Source organism: Phaethon lepturus, unplaced genomic scaffold, assembly GCF_000687285.1.
Source record: "Phaethon lepturus isolate BGI_N335 unplaced genomic scaffold, ASM68728v1 scaffold20761, whole genome shotgun sequence".
NCBI lineage: Eukaryota > Metazoa > Chordata > Aves > Phaethontiformes > Phaethontidae > Phaethon > Phaethon lepturus.
The window spans coordinates 57,387-81,275 of NW_010520284.1; the positions used below are offsets into that span (position 1 = coordinate 57,387).

The 23,889-nt window shown below is 39.2% G+C and overlaps 1 protein-coding gene across 1 annotated transcript in view; it reads left to right on the top strand.

Annotated features, from left to right (window-relative positions):
• MYT1L (myelin transcription factor 1-like) overlaps positions 1-23,889 on the top strand; it is an 84,645-nt gene that overhangs the window by 52,068 nt on the left and 8,688 nt on the right. Inside the window, exons 11-14 of the mRNA XM_010297347.1 lie at positions 3,493-3,555; positions 8,735-8,818; positions 10,141-10,362; positions 22,879-22,970. Of these exons, the coding sequence (XP_010295649.1) occupies positions 3,493-3,555; positions 8,735-8,818; positions 10,141-10,362; positions 22,879-22,970 (461 nt within the window). The remainder of the gene's footprint in view (positions 1-3,492; positions 3,556-8,734; positions 8,819-10,140; positions 10,363-22,878; positions 22,971-23,889) is intronic.

Consider the following 23,889-nt stretch of genomic DNA (forward strand, 5'->3'; position numbering starts at 1 on the left):
ATTGAATCTAAGCCCAATACTGAACCCAGCTGCCACAGCTGTTGCTGTTCTGCTGCCTGTCCTGCTTTCTGCTTATGCTTGTGTTCCTAAAAAAGCTTTTCTGGGTTGTTCTGTGAAATGTATGGGACATCAAGGTGGTGCTAACTGCATTCCCCTTCACTGACAAGCCCTTTCTTCTACTGGATGCCCTGAATTTGTGGTAAAGTGCTAGTATGGTATGTCCTGAACTTCATGCTTTCCAGGATGAGTTCCTTTTGTCACCTCACTCTTTAGAGTACTGAAGTATTGCTTTTGCTGCAATAAGCTATTATGTAGAATCTACAAATAAGCTTCTGTTCCTGCCAAATTACATTCACTTTAAGTAAGTGGGGAAACTGTGTATCTCTTTTTCCACTTGCTCTGATACTCATTTTCAAAGGGTTTCACATCGTTTGCCTCTTACAAGCACCTGTACCTACATTTTTCTGGCATTGTAGCATGTACATATGATTGGTTAAGTCAAATATGTATAGGTAGTAGCTGATAGTAAAGTAGCAGGGTATATGCAAGTCCTATGTATGATGAGACATTCTGAAAATACAGTACAAGGTATTGTACCATACCAATGGTACAAGGACTTGTAGTTGTCTCCTTACCTAATCAGTTTAGGATAGCAAATAAATATGGTAATAACTTTATAGTTGAAACAGACTGCTGTCTATCTGCATCCTATATTTCACAGTGGTTATAAGCACTTCCCATAGAATGGAAACAGCAGTAAATAAAAATGTTCCAGGGTTTTAAAACGTTCTTATAAACTGCACTAAACTCTCATTTCATCTGTTATGTTTATGTCAATGAGAGTTTAAAACAAATATTGTAGTGCCAAAATCAAAGTCTGAAAGGTCTTTCTAAAATCCTTGCCTACATAAAAAAAATCTCTTCTGGTTTAATCAAAAATATGATTTTAAACTGATGTGAACTGTGCAGTGCCCTTTGTAAAGATTCTCAGTTCAATTTACAGCAGGATGATTTCTTCGTTAGCTTGAGTTGCTTAAGGTTGTAGGTTTTTTTTTTTTTTTAAATCACACAGAAATAAGCTGGTTTTTAAATTGTATAAGGCTGTCCAAACAGTTGAGGTGTAAGGGTCTAATTTTAAGACTAATTGATTGGATATACTGGTACATCTTATAAATCCTCTTTGTTAAGACACTATTAATCATGCCTCCCTGTAGCAAAAGTCTTGGAAAAGATGGGAAAAAACATTATGCAGTTTTGATTATAGCTTATTCTCAAAAGCATTTAAAAGTCTGTAGAGGAAAATGGTGGCTTCAAATAGCGGGTTCATGAAGAAGGAATACTTGAGTACCTCAGAGAGACTGCAGTCTCATGGCTCCTTGTTCTTCTTTAATCATTTAGATGCCATGGACATTTAAAGACAAAGTTTAGTCAATTCCTTTAATTAATTCTTATTCCCATATCTTTTGATTCTATATCTTCAGAGGCTTCAGTCAGGCTTCAGTGATGAGCTGGTCTTGATGGAAGTAGGAAACAGGCATTGCAGATCACTGAAGATACCTAGCATTAAAAAAACACATGGAGCAAGCGATTGTGTCTTCGCGGATTTCAAAACATTTGCCAAAAAATAAAAATAAATAGTGAGACTATCTAAATATTTAGATATGAAGTATTTAAAATATAAAACCCTTTATATAAGATGACCTAACCTTTTTTTTTTTAACTTAAAATATCCAAAGTTTGTGCTAGCCATATGCACCCACAGCAAAGAATGAATGGTAAGGGCCATACAGACTGAGCTATAACTTCTTCACCAAGTGCCATATTTTTACCTAATTTGTGTCAGAAGAAACTATGCAAAAATTAGGGGGTTTTATCTTTCTACAAGCAGAAAGATTAATGTGTAATATCAACCTGTATATTGGTCTTTAAGATATTAAGAGTCACAGTAATACTTATACCTTCTAGTCAAGATCATGGTCTTATATTTGGTCCTGTGCAAAGACATAAAGCAAGAGAAAAGGAGAATTGTCTTTAAGGAAGTTGTGTAAACTTCTTGTCCAAAGCACACAGGCTGTTTGTTATATGGAAGAGAAACTTCAGTGACGTAGTGAATCCCCAAGGTTTTACTAGCTGACATCCTGGGAGTGCTACCATATTCCAATGTTTTCTCTAGAATAAGTGAACTGGTCCAGATGAAGAGCATATGAGAACTCCATTTAACAAATTCCAGTTTAGTTTATCTCTTTCAAGGTTTCATTAATCATGTTTGAAATTTGGCCCTGCTGAGCTCCTCAGAAGTAGGTAATGCTTACTAACTTTAAAGAGCTAAAATTCAGTTTAATGGCACATGAGAGCCCCGTTGCACTGAATTCGGGGTTGCTTAATTCCCGATTTTAAGAAACTTTCAAGTCTCTGCAGAAACCTTTGTGAAACAAAAGTTTACCATTATAGACCAATTTTGAGGAAAGCACACATGTAACTAAAGGATGAAAGCCAAAGTCTGCATGAACTCTGGATTCAAATAGTGAAAGAATTCAATGTTATGGAAATCTGATGTTTCAGAATGCAACATCTGAATTTGTGCTTATGCTTTTTTGAATTTGAATGCTTTCTTGAAATGAAGCTTTAAAGCATGGCTAAAATTCAAAACTCAGGCTCAAGAAGAGGGACTTTTTGGAATTCATGTAGCATTTGTCTGTTCAGTAAAATGAATATAAATTAATTCTTCCTTTGTCTTTTCTGTGATTTAGTGTCGCTCTTCAAATACCAGCTAATGATTTTACTTAGCATTATAATTTAGCTTATTTTGTGGTAATCGCAATCATCTTTGCAATGTAGAAAAAACACCCATTTTCTTTGATGACTCTAATGTCATTCAACTATTAGAAACGCATTGATGGCTGTATCAGTGACTTCTGTCTGGTGCTGTAACATGGTGTTTGGGAGTGTTGGGGTGGGTTACCATTTCTCCGCAAGAGGCCAGCATTACTGCCCCATCTACACGCATTTCCTTTACCTTAGGCATTTCCTTTGCTTCATGGAGAGGTGGAGGGGTCTCCATGGCGTGACCTCATGAGACTGTGCAGTGGGATTTGAGCAATAGCCCTGATGGAAAACAAAACGGCTGGCTGGAATGTTAGCCGTTACCTAAGAACGCACCATGGGGATATTCCATTTGCTGTCAACCCTTCTCATTTCTGGTGGTGCGGGGGTGTCAGGCTGCTGCTGGAAATCTCCACTAATGTGCCGGTGCTAGAGATACCCAGAAAGCGTTTGAGTGGGCAGGTGAGGAGTAGCAAAGAAAAACATTTTATGAATGAAAAAAGTATGTTTGTCCCCGGTGTGGAATTAAGCTCAGGTTTAGCAATAGCTAGAGGTCCCCAGGGATGGCACGTGTGGAAGCAAGGACGGAGCCAATGAATGCTTTTTAACGGGCCGTTATATCTTTCCTGTCAGTAACACCGCTCCATATCTTTTCTATTATCATTCTAGGTGTCCCACCCCTGGGTGTGATGGCTCTGGGCATATTACTGGAAATTATGCTTCACATCGAAGGTACGTAAAGAGAAGGTTTTGTCCTTTAAATCAAACAGCTGAAGGACTAGAAGGGACCTCAACAGACCTCTCCTACCTCTCTCAATACTGAAGTAGGATCAAGGGCTGTACATAGACATAGACTGGTCTAACTCATCCTATTTATCACCAATGAATAACATTTCTCAGCTTTAGCATGGCTCACTACCCAAATAGGTAGAAAGATTTTGCTGATATCTGGCAAAATCTTCATAGAAAATGAATCCAGTTTTTCTGCCTTCTCTGCTACCCCAGGGAAGCAATTCAACAGTCACAAGTTTCTGCTGCGTTATATTCTGGATGACTTAACTCTTCTCCTCACAGTCTTACTTTTTCTGGACTCAAATCCTATTCCTGCATTTTTCCCCATAAATTATATTTCATGATTGTTCCTGTCAATCTCTTCCAGACTCCTTCTGTATTTCTTGAAATGCAAAATTGGACCCAGTTCTTTACCTCCTCTCCCAGCTGAAGCCTTACCAGCTTTAATCGGAGTGAAAAAGTACCTCTTTTATTTAATATGCACCAGTCTTGCTAGTACATTTCGGAATAAAGCTTGGCTTGTTTTTAAGTCGTAATGCATTGTACATAACGATGTCAAAAGAATGGAAAGAGAAATGTATGGATGAAAGCTGTTACCTTGACTGCCCACCTAAACCATAACTGTGATCCTTACCAAGGGCCAAAGGAAGCTTCACATTTACTAATTAGGGTATTAATGATAACCCCAAAATGAATGACTGTGGTAGCACTGTAGAGGTAGTTACCAATGCTGTTAATTAGCAGTTCCCTGTGGCTATTTGAGAACTATAAATCAGTAGAGAGGAGCAGCACCATATTTCGTAAATAGCTATCCACTGTTTAATCAAAGCATAATGGTGTAGCCCACCACTCTTTTGTTAGTAAATGTGATTTCTGTTGAGTCTGGGTATTTGCTTGCTTCATCAAGTCCCTGTGGTTTTACAACTGGCTTTAGTCAATTAGTCAATATTAATCAACTAGTCAATACACCAATTCCCAGTCTAAGTGTATTCCCAGTAAAAACAACAAACAGCTTAAAGTCAAAACATAAATAACATAAACACTGGGCATGTGTGATACCTTTACATGCTGTAAAAATGAAAGATCACAGTAACAATTTCTGTAATGCACAGTTAGACATCGAAAGTACAAATAAAATTATAAAGGAGAACATGTAAACATTTTAAAAACACTTACATGATGTAGGGGTTTCAGTCACACTTTCAATAGGATTTGAGGTCAAATTTAGAACTACATTTAACTATATGTGGATTTCGCAGCTCACACCTCTATCAGAACTATGCTTGGTGTAGCTATGCCCCGACTTTGCTGTTTCAGGAAGGTGTTTACATATTTCGTTGTCTATTTAACCAGAAACAGGCAGGGCAGGGAAGATGCAGAAGGCAAAGTGTCACAAACAAGAAACTTAAAAGCTGGCAAGGTTAGCCGGGGAGAATCACTGCATGTCGATCCATTTTTTAAACCCTTTCCCTGGGCATTGTCTCCTGGCCACTGTAGGACCAGACCATGAGTTGGATGGTGTTACCTAGTTCCATCTGTAAATTCTTATGTTCTTGTATTTTTGCAGATGAGTGCTGCACCAAGTTTTCATTTGATTTTGCAGCATACTCAGCACACAAAAAGATACAAAAAGTAAAACTGGTGCAAAACTAAGTGATCTGGAATTTGTCCAGTCCATTGGGATTTAACACATTCAACCTTTTGAAATGCCACCATGTCTCTACTGAACACGTAACTCCTTTGTTTCTCTTCCAAAAGGCCTCTGGCAGCCCTGTGTCCTTGCTGCCTGCAGGCATGGGTGTGTAGATACTGAAGGAGTAATGTCTTCTTTCCCTAAAACCACCGATGTCCCCAGGAGACCTGTCACATTTTCATGGAGCCAGCCCCACACTGTTCAGGTCACGGTATCTGTCAAGGCTGTTCTTGGCGGTGGTGAGGCTGGCAAAATGCACTCTCTTTAAAAGACCAGCAAACTAGTAGCCTAAATCTGGAGCTGTTAAGTATGAAAGACCCCACAGCACGTTCACAGTGAAGCTTTCTAATTCCCACACTGAAAATTAGCATTATCTCTGCTTGCTTCTGAGTTAGCATTTTTGTTTGTATTGGGTACCATCCCTTACAACCCTTTCAGTTTCAGAAGGAAAGGAATGACAAACTTCTCTCCTAAATGGCTGCCAAGATGTCCAGGTATCATTTGTATTTAAAATGGCTGCTCAACAGCAAGCGCACGTGAAGGCAGATTTAACTCTGCCGTAACTCTTTGCAGTTCCATGCACCCATTCAGTATATGCAGGAGGTTATATCAGCATATACTAGTGTTGAATTTCCCTTGTTGTCTTTTGTCTTCAAATATAAGGAATTAAACTGATATAAAAATGAAGCAGTATGTTTACTTTTTAATAGCTTTTGGATAAAAAAAAATTAAAGCACAGGCTCATCCTTGACATATGTTTTCTTGGTGAATCTGCTGTCAGAGGAAAAATGAATTAATCATAACCTCAGAAGCTGTCTGTTGGAAATGTCTGTTTAGACGACCAGAAAGGTCTTAGAATTTTCTAATAAATCATAATGCCAGAATAGAAAGGTCTATTGCAAAAAGATGATGGACCAAAATACCAATAAGTAGGTGATAATTAAATTGATTTAATATGTAGAAAGCATTAAATCATTAGTCAAGGCAGACATTCTTCATTCAGATTTTGTTATGAAAATGTCATCATGCACAAGCATACCCATCTGTACACCTACTAAAAAAAGTACTGCATTTTGAGGCATTTCTATTAACTATTTAGTTTTCGGATGCAAAACCTGATTATTCTCACATAGTGGGTACGAGTAATCTCACAGATGAGCTAGGGATATCTGTAACTCCTGTCCTCTCCCCTTCACTTTCTGCAGTCCAGGTTGTACAGGAGGCAATGAACCAACCTGTTCCCAAACTGCACCCTTGCCCCAGAGTCTGCTTCCTCTTATTCTAAATCCCTCAGACTCTGTTCCTCCTGCCTCTGTCTTTTTACAGATTATGATATTATTATTTTAGAAGAAAACTTTTTATAAGTGGCACAGGCTTTCCAAGGTTTAGTTTGTACGCAGGGAACTGTGGTACTTTGGTGTGCTTGCTTTAAAAAGGAAAATTATCAGCTGCATTTAAACTAGAAAATGAAATGGGATGAGAGCACAGGTGCCAGCATCAGAGCACAGATACCTGCACTGTTAAATTGTTAGCATGTCCCCTGGCATGGTACTGACCCCGGGCCACTGAAACTCTCCCAGGAAATTCTCAGGTATGATTTGGGGCTCAGCATGGGTCCAGATCATTCTCTATAAGCAATATGGATATGTCTGACCCGCTTTACAGAAACAGAGTTTAGCTGTACAGATGTGAGCTTGCTGGTCTTAGGTCAAGGTTCTAGGTCCCTCCTGTTTACCACTATAGATGCAGCCATGCTGTCTCACTAAAAGTTGCTAGGTAATACACTATGTCCCATATCTTATGCTAACATTCTTCCCTTTCTTTAATAGACGTATTTATGACTGTACAGCATGTAAACAATATTTTTGTCTGTTTTTCATTTACCAACACAGAATTCTGTCTGTGATTGCATCACCATTTCCTCTCATTGTTCCTCACAGTTCTCGCTGGTCTTGACAAGACAAAAATAACTGAAAATTTTGCTACCACTGTTTCTGTCTCTTCTTACTGAAGACAACCTACTATACAACACTGAACTACCTTTTGTTATGCTGAAACAAAAATTTAATCTTCTATTTTATTTCTTTCTCTGTGGTAATTTTTCGTTAGTGACACTACTTTGTCTCTCATCTCAGTGATTTGGAAGGTGGTGTTTTACTGATGGATTTCTTTTTTAATGTTGATATGTTAAAATGGGAATCGCTATAGGCCCTGCTAAAAAGTCTGTCCCCATCTTTCTTTGAAGCCCCCTTGAAGTACTGGAAGGCTGCAAAAAGGTCTCCCTGGAGCCTTCTCCAGGCTGAACAACCCCAACTCTCTCAGACTGTCCTCACAGGAGAGGTGTTCCATCCCTCTGATCATTTTGGTGGCCTCCTCTGGAGCCGCTCCAACAGGTCCATGTCTTTCCTGTGCTGAGGGCTCCAGAGCTGGATGCAGAACTCCAGGTGGGGTCTCACCAGAGCAGAGCAGAGGGGCAGAATCACCTCCCTCGACCTGCTGGCCATGCTGCTTTGGAAGCAGCCCAGGACATGGCTGGCCTTCTGGGCTGTGAGCACACATTGCCGGCTCATGTCCAGCTTTTCTCCCACCAGTACCCCCAAGTCCTTCTTGGCAGGGCTGCTCTCAGTCCCTTCATCCCCCAGCCTGGACTGATACTGGGGGTTGCCCCAACCCCAGTGCAGGACCCTGCACTTGGCCTTGTTGAACCTCATGAGGTTCACATGGATGAAATATCTTTTTCAATCTTGTGTAGTTAAAACAACATTCTCAGTGTCTAGTCGAACGTAACGTTGCTTAGCCTAACATATAACTTTGTCTCTGCCAAATTTTTTCTTTCTGGGTGAGTTCTGAGTTCCTAAACTCTTTCTCAGGAAGGCACTGTACAGCTCTGAACTCTGCCATGTTTTTATTCAACCATTCTATAGGATTTTTCCATGGCATTTCAGAAGGTTTGATACTGTTTCTAATGTGCTCCCTAGAGAAATCTGTAGTCCTACCAAGAGATCCAAAGACTCCTGTTTCCTGAGCCTATTCTTCCATCCCTCTCAGACGTACAGAGGACATAAAGTCTCTCAGCCCTGAAACGTTGCCTTCTATTCCCTTTAAAGCTGTCGCTGCTGCTGCTGAGTCAGCTGGAGGGATTATTAGGCAGAGAGCTTAAGAGCTGCTTTCCCTGGCTCCTTGGGGACCGCCTGTGCGTGTGGTCTGCTCAGTGCCTGCGGTCCTGTCCTGCATCACGAGCCGAGATACGCGGATTCCCCCTCGTGGTTGCATACTGCAGCTCTCCTTATTTGAACCGTCTGAGCTTCGATTTTGGAAACTGGACAGGATTACCTATTCTGCCAGTTTTTGAGATAGAAAGTGTATCCCTTGTGAACTGTACCCAAGAATGAGAAATTGCATTTTAAAATGTTTTCTTTCACTCAGTCTTTCAGGCTGCCCGCGAGCAAAGAAAAGTGGAATCAGGATAGCACAGAGCAAGGAAGACAAAGAAGACCAAGAGCCCATTAGGTGAGAACAAATATTGTCGAAGGACCTTCATGTGTTTTATAAGGTCATACGTATCTTCAGCTTTTTATTAAGGCATAAATGTTATTGTGTGATAGTTATCCAAGAGCAGATGGCCACATTGATTTCTATGAGTGAACTGCAAATCAAGGTTCTGTGCTGATTTGTTCTAGCCAAGGATACAATCTTCTATAATTCAGAAACAGTTTTTAATGTGTTTTTTACATTAAATTAAAAAATTATGTAGATCTTTATCTCCTGAAAAACCCTGAAACATGTTTGCATACTGTAGACAAACCATGCATGCTAAATCAAATAGTTATGGGAACAGAGAATTGAGTATTTGTATGAGAATGCTGCAACAAATCTGTCTGTTTATGCAGTTTGCAAGAGGAACAAATGCCTACCTATAGGTCTTCGTTTCATCTTGCAGCGTGCTCTGATACCAGTCGCCACTGAACTCACCGGGTTCAGTGACTGCTTAGGCCATTCAGGACTGGATCCTTGGTGGAGAGTTGCAGCAATATTTTAGTGTAGGACAAACACTGAAGCAACCGGCCTTGTTTTGACATGTGATATGTAGCAGCGTACTGAAAAAATGTTATTTTCTTTAAACATTTCACTTTGAAGATTCTAACCTGTTTCTTCTAACCCTGGTTATTTGTTTTTTAGAAGTATACAGGGCAAATGTATGGGGGAATTCCCAAGTAAGGAAAAACATCAGATGAATACGGAACTGCCTTCATTGATCTCTCTAGGCTGTAGCACATAGTTTGTTATAACCTCTCCTATTCAGAGGGTGGTTAAAGGTGCTCAGCATTTCTGATGAGCCGCTATGACCTAACTGTTTCTATCTTACATTTTCATGACTTCAGACAAGTCTTCCTTAGATTCCATACACATAAATAAAATGTACCAAGGATTATACTAAGTAGGATTTTATGCTTATAGAGTTTTTATAGGCAATTTTCCTTCTGAATGGAGCTCAGTAACTGACATTTCAATTCTAGTGTGATATTTACTGTAATGAACACCTGCAATTCAAATACATATCTCAGGCCTTTTGTTGCAATTGCACGATATCAACAGCTGTGACTTCGTCTACTGGCGAGCCTCCTTACAGTTTATCAGAGAACATTTTTTTTTCATATTAGTAAGGTTTTGCTTGTAATTTTACCCACTACAGGGTATCTTGACTATTTTTAAGACCACAGTGCATGATTGTTCTTTTCTTTTCATGTCGGGTTTATTTTGACTTTGTTGTAGAGGCTACCAGGTATATGATGGCAAGACAATAAAGTTTATCTCATCTATCTGCTATCCAGATGTCCAGTTCCTGGTTGTGATGGTCAGGGTCATATAACTGGAAAATATGCATCCCATCGCAGTGCGTCAGGGTGTCCTCTAGCTGCCAAAAGGCAAAAGGATGGGTACCTAAATGGCTCACAGTTCTCTTGGAAGTCAGTGAAGACGGAAGGAATGTCATGTCCAACCCCAGGATGTGATGGCTCAGGACATGTCAGTGGTAGTTTTCTTACTCATCGTAGGTGAGTAACTATGGCTTCTATTTTTCACTTATGCTTTTATTTAAATTAGATTAGCAAGTTTTGAAATACAGCTTTTTGTAATGGTTTTTCTCTGTCCCTTTTGAATTTCATTATTACTTTGAAAAATAATCTTCCTACATATGTTTGTAGATAACTGGAAATCAAGACACATGATTTTTTTGATGGAAGTCCTTGCAGGTAGAGACCTGAATCCTAATCAATAATACACAGAAAATTTTAGGGAAAAAAGTGTGCATGGCTTTACCTGTAAACCTGCTACTGCTTTATTGAATGACTGTGGACAAATTACCTTAGGATAGACTTTGTAATACAGATTTGAATCCCCCTGATTGTCAGAGATGTTAAACACATTGTTGATTCCCAAACGTCAAAGCATATAACTAAAGAATTTAAGAAACCAGTTCCATAGAAACAAAGTACTTTTACTCATTTGCTAATGAAAATGTTAATTCAAAACAATAAACATAGAATACAGCAGATTAATTAAAACTAATGGAATACAAATATTTGACAAAAGAAATACAAAGCCATAACTTTCGTAAACTTGGCAAAAGTAAGAGAACTTCAGTGATGACGTTTTTCATAGCTTTTAAGAAATTAAGGATGAGAAAGTGGCCAGTCTATCAGAGATGAATCTTGCTGCCATTTTAGATATTAGCTTACGAGGAACCAAGGGAGTTCTTGGAGCTTTGGGTGGGAATCTCAGCCTGAACATGACTATAAAGCCAGAACAAATTTCTTATTATATAATCACTAATATAAAATTCTGTTACTTCAGATACATCAAGCCAATGTGCCTAATTTGTCACCCTTCTCCAGGCAGACCTCAGCTGAACTTCTGTACCTTTTAGTTAACTAAACCAGCTGATCTTGTTTTGTAGTCAGTTCTAGGTACAGAGGTGAAAAGTGCACTTCCTTCTCTTGCCTATAATTATTTCCTTTGATTCTTTCTTTGAGAACCCTTTATAGCTTAATTCAAAAGGCCCACCCTTACTGCAACCTGTCCAGACTTTGTGCGCATAGTTCCTATTTATTGTTTAGGTTCAGAGCTGTTTTTCTACTCAGTGTTTGTATGGTACCTACCATGAAGGGATTCTGGTCCATGACCTGAGGTGCTACCTACGTGATCAAACATATTACACAGCCTGCAGCTCCCATAGGGTTTAGGGACCAGCAAGTGCAAAAGCCGCGATGATTTGTGCAGATGTCCATATGTGGATTTAAGTTTCTGACTTTCAGTAAAGTATCAGTGTTAGTGTCCATATTTCAGTTTAACTTTCTTCATAATGGTGTAATATTTATTTAACTTATAGAGATCTGTCATTAAAATTTTGAAATTTATTTTACCTTTAGTTGAAAGGTACAACATAATTACTGGGAGATTGCTTTCAGGGAGTATTTATGTAGTATTTACATTTTCAGGGAGAAATTGCTTGCAACAGGAATAACCAATTTCTAAAATGGATGTACCAATACTAAATTTAATTATTCTTCAAAATTAAAGGGCAAATACTACCTAGAGATTTTCTTTTAACAGGAATGTTTTCATGAAAAAAAAAGAATACTTTTTTTTTTTTTTCCCCCTTCAATGGAGAAACCTAAATATCACATTTAGCAACATAACAGCCATGTGCTTTCTGGAGTACCATTATCTCAAGTAGAAACTGAGACGTGTAAAAGGCTTACCTTATGAGACCAGTTTCAGGGCAAGTAATAGGTTTGTTGTTAGAGGAGATACCAGAAGATGAAGGTTGCTTAAAAAGACTGACTGAAGTAGACTGGTCTTACTTAATTGTGTTCATGTAACAAAGCACCAATTTTTTAAGTTGTTGTGAGCAAGTTTAACAATTTCTTGAAGTTTCCATAAACTGCTATGCAAATATTAATAACAAGCCATATTATTTTTAAAATGTGATTAATTCCTGCAGAAGTCTTAAGAAGCTGTTAAAAGGACTTAGTTCATTTGCTCACACAAAATAAAAAAGCGCTTGGAAACCTTTTAGATGCCTTAGGATAATTTACGTGGCCTCCCGCTGTTGCTCAGAAAGGCACACATCTGTGGTAGGTCCAGTGTCATATTTATCAGCCTTAATGATATGTCTTCTCAAATGGCATTTCATGCCTGCATATGGACAGCTGAATTAAACTCTGCACATAGGACTGAACTTCAGAACAATACACCTACCTTGAGAATCTGCTTGTAGGTGAATGAGATGCGATTACTCCTCTTCCAGTGAATGGAGTCAACGGATCCTGGAGAGTTGTTCACTTCACTCGGTGAAGTAGACACCGAGTTGTACCCTAAATGTCACTGACTGCATCAACGGGGAGTGAGATTCCCCTGGCTACAAATAGGTACTTTATGCCTTTTGAAGTGTTCATAGGGCATGCAAGATGGCCATACTGGGCTGGCAAAAATGACTGAAGATTTGCGAGACACTCCTATTCTTTGATTATGACAGCTGAGCGCTGAACGTGCATCGTAGGGGTTCTGGAAGGGCACTAGCCTTGTTAAATGCATGGGCCCCAGAGTTCCATGGCAGCTTTGGCACATAGTTCCCATGCAGACATTTAAACCTAGATGTCCTAATTTGGAGGTCAATCCCACCTAAATTGCAGATTATGCATTTCCTTACCTAAGGATGGGATATCCCCTCATTTTCAGTGTATTCATTTTAATAGGCTGTGGTCTCATCCTGTACCTCTAACAACATTTTACTCTACAGCTATGGATGAAAAACTCAGATGCCACCTTCTAAAGAGAAGCAATGCTATGACAGTTACACACTGAGACCAGGCTTGTGTAAGTCTTTTGCAGAGCTGTGTTCAGCATGCATGCAGAGAAAGCCGGGCTATGACCATTAACTGAGTCAGTAAAAGCATATAGGGAAGTAGTACTTAAGTCTTCATTTTTGCCAGTACAACAATAGGTGATTTTTCTTTCCCAGTACAAATATTTTTATATCAGCAGAGTTCTCTAAGCATATATATTAGTTACAAGTGTAATTGTCCTTAATGAGTTATTTGAGATTTTTTATTCTACCGTTTGTAGACAGCTGTTAATATGCTATTATCCAAACAGCTGTAATATTCTGGAAACTGGAACAACAGACTGACTTGTGAAAATAGTGCTTACCATTGAATTAATTAAATATATAAAGAGAGGTTTTTGAGGCAAAGATTTCTCAGAGCTGCTGTTGCATCTTGTACATGTGGTGTAATTCCACTGATATCAATGGGCCCTTGAGATGATCCACAAGTGCTGGTAAATCAGTACTTAGTTAAAAACTTGCTCCAACTGGTATCACGTAGTCATATATGCATATTTGTACATACATGCTTCTGAAGTAGAAGTAAGTAGCCAATGGTAAAAGTCACAAATTTCAGAAAGTTTTGAATCCTACCCTATGAACAAAGGCACCAACAAAGATTTCGGTTTGTTTAACACTCACTATGCCTGTCTGCAGAAATCCATATGAGTAGCTTTATTTTGTCAAGGAATTTTGCATAGGAAAGAATGGCAACAGAGGGTTTTCAGAAGGGACTTGAAGCATAGGATTAGGAGTTCTATACCTCAAAAAGGAGTCTGTGCTAGCAGAAGAGGCCAGTGTGAAATTAGGTGACCTATCAGCCATATGAAAATGAATTGGAAGGCATGTAAGCATGGAGTCAGTAGATAGGTAAATGAAATAGGTTATAATGAAATGTAAATTGGTTATTATACTGTAGCTTTCCAGTTTGGTTCTTGAACAGGCCCTTACATCCTCATATTTGATTTAAGAAGATTTTTCTGGATGGCATAATTTCTCATACTGTGATCAGTGGGGACGTTCTCAGGATGTACTTGGATTTAGCAACCCTGCACAGAAGGGGAAATGTGCTTGTGCTGACTTCAGTGGAAATTACATTCAGAAATGCCTTTTCAGATCTAAAATAATGTTCTTGCTCCCATCTCCTGCCCACTTTCATTTAAATCAGTGTTCACCCACTTCAAACACAGTAATGTAGCTTTTACATTTCCTTTATTATGGAAAGCTGTTGTGGTTTAACCCCAGTAGGGAGCTCAGCCCCACACAGCTGCTCACTCCCTCCCTCCCAGCAGGATGGGGGAGAGAATGCAAAGAGTAAAAGTGAGAAAACTCATGGGTTGAGACAAAGACAATTTAACAAGTAAAGCAAAAGCCGCGCATGCAAGCCGAGCAAAACAAGGAATTCCTTCTCCAGGAAAGCAGCGCTCCATCACACGTAATGGTTACTTGGGAAGACAAACAGCATCACTCCGAATGTCCCCCCCTTCCCCCTTCTTCCCCCAGCTTTATATGCTGAGCATGACATCATATGGCATGGGATATCGCTTGGGTCAGTTGGGTCAGCTGTCCGGGCTGTGCCCCCTCCCAGCTCCTTGTGCAGCCCCAGCCTACTTACAGGCAGGACAGTCCGTGTAACAGAGAAAGCCTTGGCGCTGGGCACGCGCTGTTTAGCGGTAGCTGAGAGTTAGTCCCTTTGACTGTGGGTTCTGCCAGCTTTTTTCATTATGAGCTGGGAGAAAGCTGGAATAGCATTTTAATCAGACGTACAGTCTATTAAACTGGAACAGAGAGCTAATCTAAAAGGACTTAAGGGGTTTACTTACCGTGGGGGAGTCAAGGAGAAAATATTATGAAATTCATATTAGAAAAAGCAGACTGCACAATATAAACAAGAAAAATCATTTTGCTGAGCAGACCTGACAAATGACAGCAGACAGTAATTTGTACAGGTGCTTGCAATGTGCCATCTCCTTGATTTCAGGCACTTAGCAGAAGCTCTCTGGTTATAAGCCTGTTTGTCCTCATTCCAGACATAGCCCTTAAAGAAAGCAGAGATGACTGGATGGCTTTTTAGATTTCAGGTGGATGAATTTCCCTCCTGAAGTACCTTTTTTCTCTCCACTGTCTGCTTCATTTTAAGTGCCTAAGTGACCTGGGCTTGGGATCACTTAAAATTTGTAGCTGCCCACAAACACTAATCAGAACTATGTAGGTAGAGATACACCTTACCTATTTATACACAGGGAAGACTCAGCATGTCGTCTTCTTCACAACACACACCCTATTTGACTGAGTAGTAAATCCAATGGTGTTCAGGTTATCTCTTCTGTTGTGTGCCGTCACAGGACAGGAGAAAGGCTGAACTTTGCGGTAGCCAGCCCTCAGCTCCTGGGGTACTCATTGGTGCTCCATTAAGTGGACTCCTTCTCCATAACTTAGTGCTAGGGCCACCTGTAGACGGTGTGATGTGCCGCAGTGCCTCCTCATTCATCAAAGAATAAATGAGAGATTTTTGAACAGCTACTGCATCACTGGGCAAGAGCCAAACCTCTTTCAGTCAAAGCTTGTTGCGTTTCCATGCTTGAGTGTGTCCAGAGAAGGGCAACGAAGCTGGTGAGGGGTCTGGAGCACAAGTCTTATGAGGAGCGGCTGAGGGAACTGGGATTGTTTAGTCTGGAGAAGAGGAGGCTGAGGGGAGACCTTATCGCTCTCTACAACTGCCTGAAAGGGGGTCATGGTGAGGTGGGTGTTGGTCTCCCAAGTGACTAGTGATAGGACAAGAGGAAATGGCCTCAAGTTGCACCAGGGGAGGTTTAGACTGGCTATTAGGAAAAATTTCTTTACAGAGAGAGTGATCAGGCATTGGAACAGGCTGCCCAGGGAGGTGGTGGAGTCACCATCACTGGAAGTGTTCAAAAAATGCGTAGACGTGGCACTTCATGACATGGTTTAGTGGACATGGTGGTGGTGGGTTGACGGTTTCATTTGATGTTCTTGAAGGTCTTTTCCAACCTTAGTGACTCTGTGATTCTATGATTGATAGCACATGTGAGAAGCCCACCCACAGATCCTCTTTGCTGACTAAGCAACTTTAATTAACAAAATATGATGTAAGTTCGCCACAACGCTGCTGTGCCCAGCTGAAGGGCACCTTTGGCAGTGCTCTTACAGTTCCAGCATTTCAAGACATGTTAATCCTTTTTCTGGTCTATATTTATGCCCCAGGAGGATTCCTTTCAAATAGTCTTCCCTCAGAGCCTTTTCTTTCAGCTTGGCCATGTTTACAGCTCTGCACAATTTCTATTTTTGTTTTTCTTACCTGGTTCTTGTTTTATTCTTTTGTTATGAGGGATAGGCATAATTAAGCTATAACACTATTTTACCTTTTATATCTCCAAAATGATCCAAATACCCTCTTGTCTTCTGGATATCATGGCCATTCACTCGATATCATTGTCTGTTTGGTGCTTGACTGACCAGATTTTAATGCTACTTTAACCCTCCCCCTCTGAAATAAGAAAGTAGCTCTTTCTTAAAGGTCTTTCTGAAACAGTGATCAGATATAATGAAAATAATTTTGAAAAACTTACATTGTGTTTTAATCATAACGACTGTTTTTCTTTTATGGCCACTCGGGAGTTTTTAAATTTTTCTTAGTTCTGGAACCAATGCAAAGACTTACTTAAACAGAATAAAATCTCCACTACTTTTCTTAGCAGCTTTGGAAAGCAACTTGGATTAGGAGCTGCCACTTTCCACGTTACTTCAAGCTTTTAGTCTTTTTAACTTAGATTTCCCGCCTGATTGAAAATACAAGTGAGAATTCTTCATCAACAATATTCAAGTGCGAGTTGTAAATGCACACACACAAAAAAGCTTTTTCCAGGGAACAACACCTAAAAAGGGCCACATTAATCAGAATTATTCCTTTCCAGTGAAGAATTCTGAAGTTGAACTGAACAGACCATTTTTTTCCAACACTGCACAAAGGCAGTCGGGGCTGTGTGGCTGGTGGGGAGGAGGAAAGATTCCTCTGTGAATCGCAGCAATCTCCATGCAAACAAAACTAGCTTGTTTGCAAAACCTCTCTCCTGGACTCCCCTTACTTGACAGCTCAGTAAAAAGCTGGGGAAAAGCCAATCACCCTTGAATGTAAATAAACATGAGTGCTGGGCCAGGACGGGTTCCTTTTATCTCTGCTGGAGTTGTGCAGGGACTATTTCATCCTTTAAGGTGCGTAGCAGAACTTACTCTTGGGAATAAGGAAATCACTAAAGCTGATACCCTTCAACATAGAAAAAATGAGTGGTTCATGCATTTAATATTAAACCAAGGAAAGGACCACTTTGATCCCTCAGTTTGATCTCTTAACTTGAACTTCAAACATTATGAAATAGCTCAGGAGCTTAGTCATAAAAGTAAGGTTTCATCCATTAACAAAATAAACCAGTAATTTTCACTGTGATCTGTATTTCCTTGGATTTCAAAAGGATTTACATCTGGGGCTTGTTTTGGATCTATCTCTAGTCAAAAGAGGTCCCTTGAATGTGACATGTTCCTTTCTCTAGTCTATGGACAATGTTATTTTTAATAAACAGGAAAAGTGTTTCATTTTCTTAACGTTTTGAAAAATCACTGTGATGGTGAATCTATAAACATCCTACAGTGTTTATAAAGTTAGCCCTCAGGATGCTTTTTGGGTACTCCAGGTTGAGGCTCTGGTTTCTTTACATCCTGTTCTTTCTTCTTTGTAAACTTCAGCACTTCACACACCAAATATAAAAGTTGCATTTTACTTGACCTTTGTCTCCTCCTTTCCCACATCCCTACTTCTCTGTTTGGAAAATGTTTTCTTCACTTGATAGGCTGTGTAGACAATGATATAGAGTGAGTGGCCATGATACCCAGAAGACAAGAAGGTATTTGTTTTTTGTTGGAGATATAGAAGGTAAAATAGTGTTATAGCTTAATTATGCCTATCCCTCATAACAATAGAACAAAACAAGACCAGTTAAGAAAAACAAAGTACAATTCCTTCAGCTTCAAGACGGACCAGACTTCATCCGTCTGCTGAGGCAAAAAAATGTATTTAGCAGAGCACAGCTGGAACCCAGATAACTAAAATCAGTCACCCAGACAATTGCTCCACTTCATCAATGATCCTCCACTCTGTCGGCCTCTCTTGTTTACATCCCTGAAGACAGTACAATTACATTCTTGAAGTAGTTCAGGATTTTAGCCCACATTTCTTTGTTTTTAAACTAAATTTCTTGGTAAATGTGCACTAACCACTAGCTAGATGTCCCTTTCAAACTTTTTTCCTCAGTAGTTTTCCTTTTATTTTGTGACCAATTTCACCTTGTTTTCTAAATCCACTAAATATCTGGCTAGGCATAGGTTGCATTAATGTAACCACAGTCCTAAACAGAAAGAAAATTAATTCTTCGCGTTTTGCTCAGCTCTAACATGCATTCACCATATACTCCTTATCCTAATTTGTGCATATAGTCTTTCTGCATACCTTTTAGATGATTGGGTTTCCATCAGCCGCTACTCTTCAGGGCAGTTAGGGTAAGATGTAGCTGTACATATGGATGGAGCTTATTTTGTAGAAATTATAGAGCTACCAGTACTTTACCTCTGCAAGTCTCCATTTATAAAGTCTTCCTGTAAAAAGAAGCCTGATTAATGCAGATTGAACTTGCATGGCGTAAAACCCAGTCACCCCTTCAACCTGTCAGTCCTACAGGTATAGAATGTGTAGAAATGTGTGTTGCATGGACAGTGCCATGCCCTGCAGAACAAAGCTGCATGAGGAGGTTCGAGCCATCCACTTCTGCATTTAGCACCCATGCCCAACAAAAGCACGTTTCCAATATAAATGATGTGTTATGATGTCAGGAATATCGAGACTCTCTCAAATTTTAGCACGTGCCTTACAGGAGGTTTGCAGGATCTGACCCTAGATCACTTTAATCTAACCGTTTATTTCATTTTTCATAGTGTTTTGTAAATTACGGTAGAGATTGGGTTTCAAGGATGATGTGCCAGACTGTACTTTTCCTTCTCAAATCAGAGATTAATGCCAATAGTAGAAATTCAGCGAGAACCAAGACACATTGCATCTCAAAGAGATCATCAGCCGGTTGTTGGTAACTTGTCTCTGTGGCAGCAGCAGCTCACAGCTTCTGCTGAATCAGGAAGGCAGAGGGAGCCAGGACTTGAGTATTGGCGTTTCTCACAGCCCTACCTAAAATGTTGTAGCTTCAAGCCCTGTGGCATCCACAATCTAACAGAGGTAAATGATGTCTCAGTATGTTTATACTGTACTTATTACAGCAGTACTCCCAGCAATGTTGTCAGAAAGCCTTATTTATTTTTTATCATGGAAAAAATACTCAACTATGTTTATATTTTCTTTTGCATGATTTCTCATGTTTGTGAAACTAATGGCAGTAGCAAGTGAGATAACTGTGATTAATTTTACTAGTTCTTTGTTGGAATGAACAAGCTGCAGAATTCCATGTTTGTGTAAAAGTTGGTGTAAGGTTTATTAAAATATAAAAAATAAACTAAAGCATGATTACACACTCATTCAAACTGTAACAGAAAACCTATGACACAGGCATCAACTGTCAAGGCTTTGAACATGATGTGAGGATAAGTATTATCCTTACCAAAGTTACTAGATACCATATTTCTCTTGGTCTTTTTTTTTTTTTTTTGAGATGCTTAAACCATAATTTGCTTATACTCTTAAAGCACTGAAATGATTTTCACTAGTACTCTTTTGTTTGCCATTCATGGAAAGATGAATAAAATCTCAAGGTGAGACAAATAAAATCATACCTGTTCTTTTTTATCTTCTGTCTCCTCTACCCTCCAGCTTTCTAGAAATCTAGAGCCACTCCCAGGGTATCTGGGATCTCAGTTCAAGCTTTTTGGTTAACTTTACACCTCTGTGAGGTTCAGCCTTTGTACAGCAGCCCACTTCTCATGCAATGCTGACATAGTCCTTTTTCTCATCTTAACCCTCCCGTGTGTCCTGCCTTCTCAACTTAGAGAAAGAGCAGGCTTTCTTTAGAAGTGAGCATAGTCAAGAAGATAGAAGGGAAGAGGTAGAATTTCCTTGCAGAGTAGAGGTTTATCCTAGAAGTCCTAATTTACTTTTTAAATTACTGGGAGTATTTTTAGGTAACTTAAGAACAGAGCTGGGCAAGAGCATGCATAGTGCTATCTCATGACTCATCTGGGTGCATAAGTGCCTCCAGAAGAAGGTAGAAGATCATGCAGAACAGCTCTCCACCAGTTCCTGCAGCAAGAATAGAGCACAGGACCCAGATCTTTCTGTTTCCAGTTTAGGCAGAGGACAGCTGGTGCCAATATGCCTGAAGTGCAGCAGAATTATAAGTGATATGTAAGTGCCTACCCTTGCAATAGATATCTTTCCCATGGAGATAGCATGGGCCAGAGGCAGTTGCTATTAGGCAGCTAGAATGTGTCCACCCTATGTTGTGGAGTAGGAAAGCTTAGTAGTGCGGGTATGGGACATTGTACCTGGGGCCTCAGGGTGAGAGCGTGATTTGGAGCACACTAAGTATACTAGTAGAGAGGTAACCTTTCAGACAAGCTGAGAAGATATCTACAGGTTTAGGCAGTCCTGAAAACTAGGTGTACATAACCGTGGCCTGAGAATAAGGTGAGGTTTTTGGCACCAAAGTTTGGATGTAGGCACCCTGTGTCTCACAGTAGATTTCTGATACTTGTGAACAGACTGTTCTTTGTTTCATTATTCTTCTGCATTTTCAGGTACACAGTTCTAGCATTCAGGTTTCTTGTTGGTCTGTTTAGAGTTTGAATGCTGTACTTATGGGCTGTTTGAGGGATAATTTTATTTTGAGGAATTCCCTGGGTTGTCATCGGTCAAGACTTTTAGAGAGGAAAAGGCTGCAGACCAAGATGAAAGTAAACTAACACGGTTGTTATAATGCCTAATGATGGTAAGTCTTGAAGAAGAGTGAGGACAAAATATGAGGAAATTCATTAAATTAATTGAAAGGATACAAAAATGAAGTCAGTTAAATGGTGGAGAAACTTTGCATATACCATTACCTTTCCTTCTTTTTCCTTTGCCAATGATTTTTTCCCAAAACATCTAATCCTCTCCTCCTCCTTAATCTTCCTCAAGACTCCCTTTGCCACTTCAAGAGGACAGTTGTTCACTATAATAATTTACTGTAATAAAACAGTACTATTTTATAGTACTATACTATGTTTTATTATATGTATCTTCTCAGTAACAGATATGTATAAAATATTGAACACTGATTCTTTTGCTGAGAAAAGGAATTTCTTTTTAGACATTTTTCTGGGAAAAGTCTCCTTTTTTGGATGGCTGCACTTGATAATAGTGGTCCAGGCTTTTCAGGGAAATATTTTCAATAATTAAACATTATACTTAAATTAGAGGACTTTAGTGGGAAGTCGGGTCTCAAATAAATGCTTTTAGTCAAAGATACAACATTCCTCAAAAACTTGTTCCACATTACAGAGAGATTATTTGAATATTAGCTTTGAATTTTTTTTTCACAATTAAAAATTGAAAAAAAACCCACCTTCCTTTCAATCTGAAGAGGAAATATCAATGTGACTGTATGGAATGAGATGTGGCATTACTCAGTTTCAATGGCTACGAAACCTTAAATGTTGAAGCAATAGGGAATTGTTTAGTAAATTTCCAAATTTCCTTCAATGCTAAAGCTTGATCAGAATAAAACTATAGTTTTCCATCATTAAATTAGATTAAATATGTATTTTCTCTTTACCTGTGATAGTGCAACTACATTAAAGATGTGATTTTGAAAAAGGGGATAGTTTGCTGTGTACAGTTATTTATAAAACAGTGGGCACTCTCTGATCATTATTTTTATTTTTACAATAAAACCTGCTAAGATTGCATTTGCTATTCAACTGTTTTGTATGGTGTAATTAAAAAGCTTAATATTTTGGCAACATGGGAGACGAGATAACTGAGTCTACAGCCATAACTGTAACAAATATACATTATAAGAGATATATATCCCTCATCAAGGCAAGGTCATTTTTATGGGAATGACTTTTCTTGGGCTTCAACAAAAAACCTATGTGTAGTTACTGCTTTTTTAAGAAGCAATTTAGAAAAGGGCAATTTAGCCAGCTCGGTAGATGATTTTCACAAAAAAAAGCATGGTTTATAAGCATTAGTCATTTGGATGCTAGAGGTAGCTCATGTCCCCTTCTCTCAGCATTCAGTTCCATGTTTGAACATATGAATTAAAAAGGGTGGAGGTTCAGAGCGGGGACACGTAAATTCAAAGGGAAGTCTTTACACAGTAACTGATTTTTAAATAAAACGTTTTAATAAGAACATTGCATCTTTAGAAAATTGGACTGTTGTTCCCAGGTTTATAGTTTTACAAAATATATCTGACTTTTATGTTAGTTGTCTATACAAAAAGAATTTGGAAGAAAGAATAAAACCATGAAATCACTACTGGTAAGTGCTTTTTTTTTCAGACTAACAAAATCTTTCAGTGCTAGGCAGTGAAGATAAACTTTGGCTCCGATACTGTTTTTATTACAGGTTTGGATTACAGATTTATTTTCAATGACCTATCAAAATTAACAGGCTCCTTACTGTTCACAGTTTATCAGGATGCCCCAGAGCTACTTCAGCAATGAAGAAAGCAAAGCTGTCTGGAGAACAAATGCTAACAATAAAGCAGCGGGCCAGTAATGGTAAATTTTTAATCATTACCTTTTTAAACATTACTTCTTTGTAAACTAAGGTTATCATTACTATATTGGCCTTTTTTCCTACATGTGTAAATCTTCTTTGTATAAATAGTGAATTCACTGTCAGTAGAAGTGAAACCCAGTTTTATGCTGTGGAGATCTGAGCCAGCAGTGGAGTGGTCAGACTGGTTTAAGTTAAGTCTACACTAAAATATTTCAAAGTAGAATATACCATTACAATTTTCTGGTTCGCATCTCATTAATCAAAGCTGGATAGTTTAGTTTTGCTGGCCGTATATTGTTGCAGGATTCAGAAGAGAAACACGCTTGATTTCCAGAGTGTCAAGTCCTTGTGAGCTCCCTTGAATTCACTTGGAGCTGTGGCTCTGTAGCCTCTGGCAGACGTAGATGGCCTTGTGCTATTTCATCTCCAATAATCTGCAGTCCTTCCTGGGAACCTTGAGTTAGGGAAGATGATGAAAGTACCTTGGATGAAAGTCAGGATAGTGCCCTGATAGTTAAGGTGCAATTAAAGCAAACTGTAGGTGCTTCAGTTCAAATAAGTAATGCACAAAAGGCTTGTCTGGGAGGTACCCAAGTACTGAGTTTTCTTGGAAAACTTTATGTGGTCACTTAGTCTGTGACTGTGCATGCCTAAAGATAACTGGCCTCTCAACTGTTGGTGTTGACTCTGAGAGACACAAAGCACGTACAGAAAATGCTGTGTCAACACAGTGCAGGAGCCATTGCAACCCACATTTCCAGCAGAGCTGGAGAAAGTCTTGGTGTCTTTGTTCAATAGCTAGATCCAGGGAGTGGAAGATTTGGTTGAAAACTGTACCTGCCATGCCCAGGAAGAATGCCTTAAGGAGTGGTATATGGACATTTTGGGTACTTAGGGAGACACACAGCATCCTTCCTA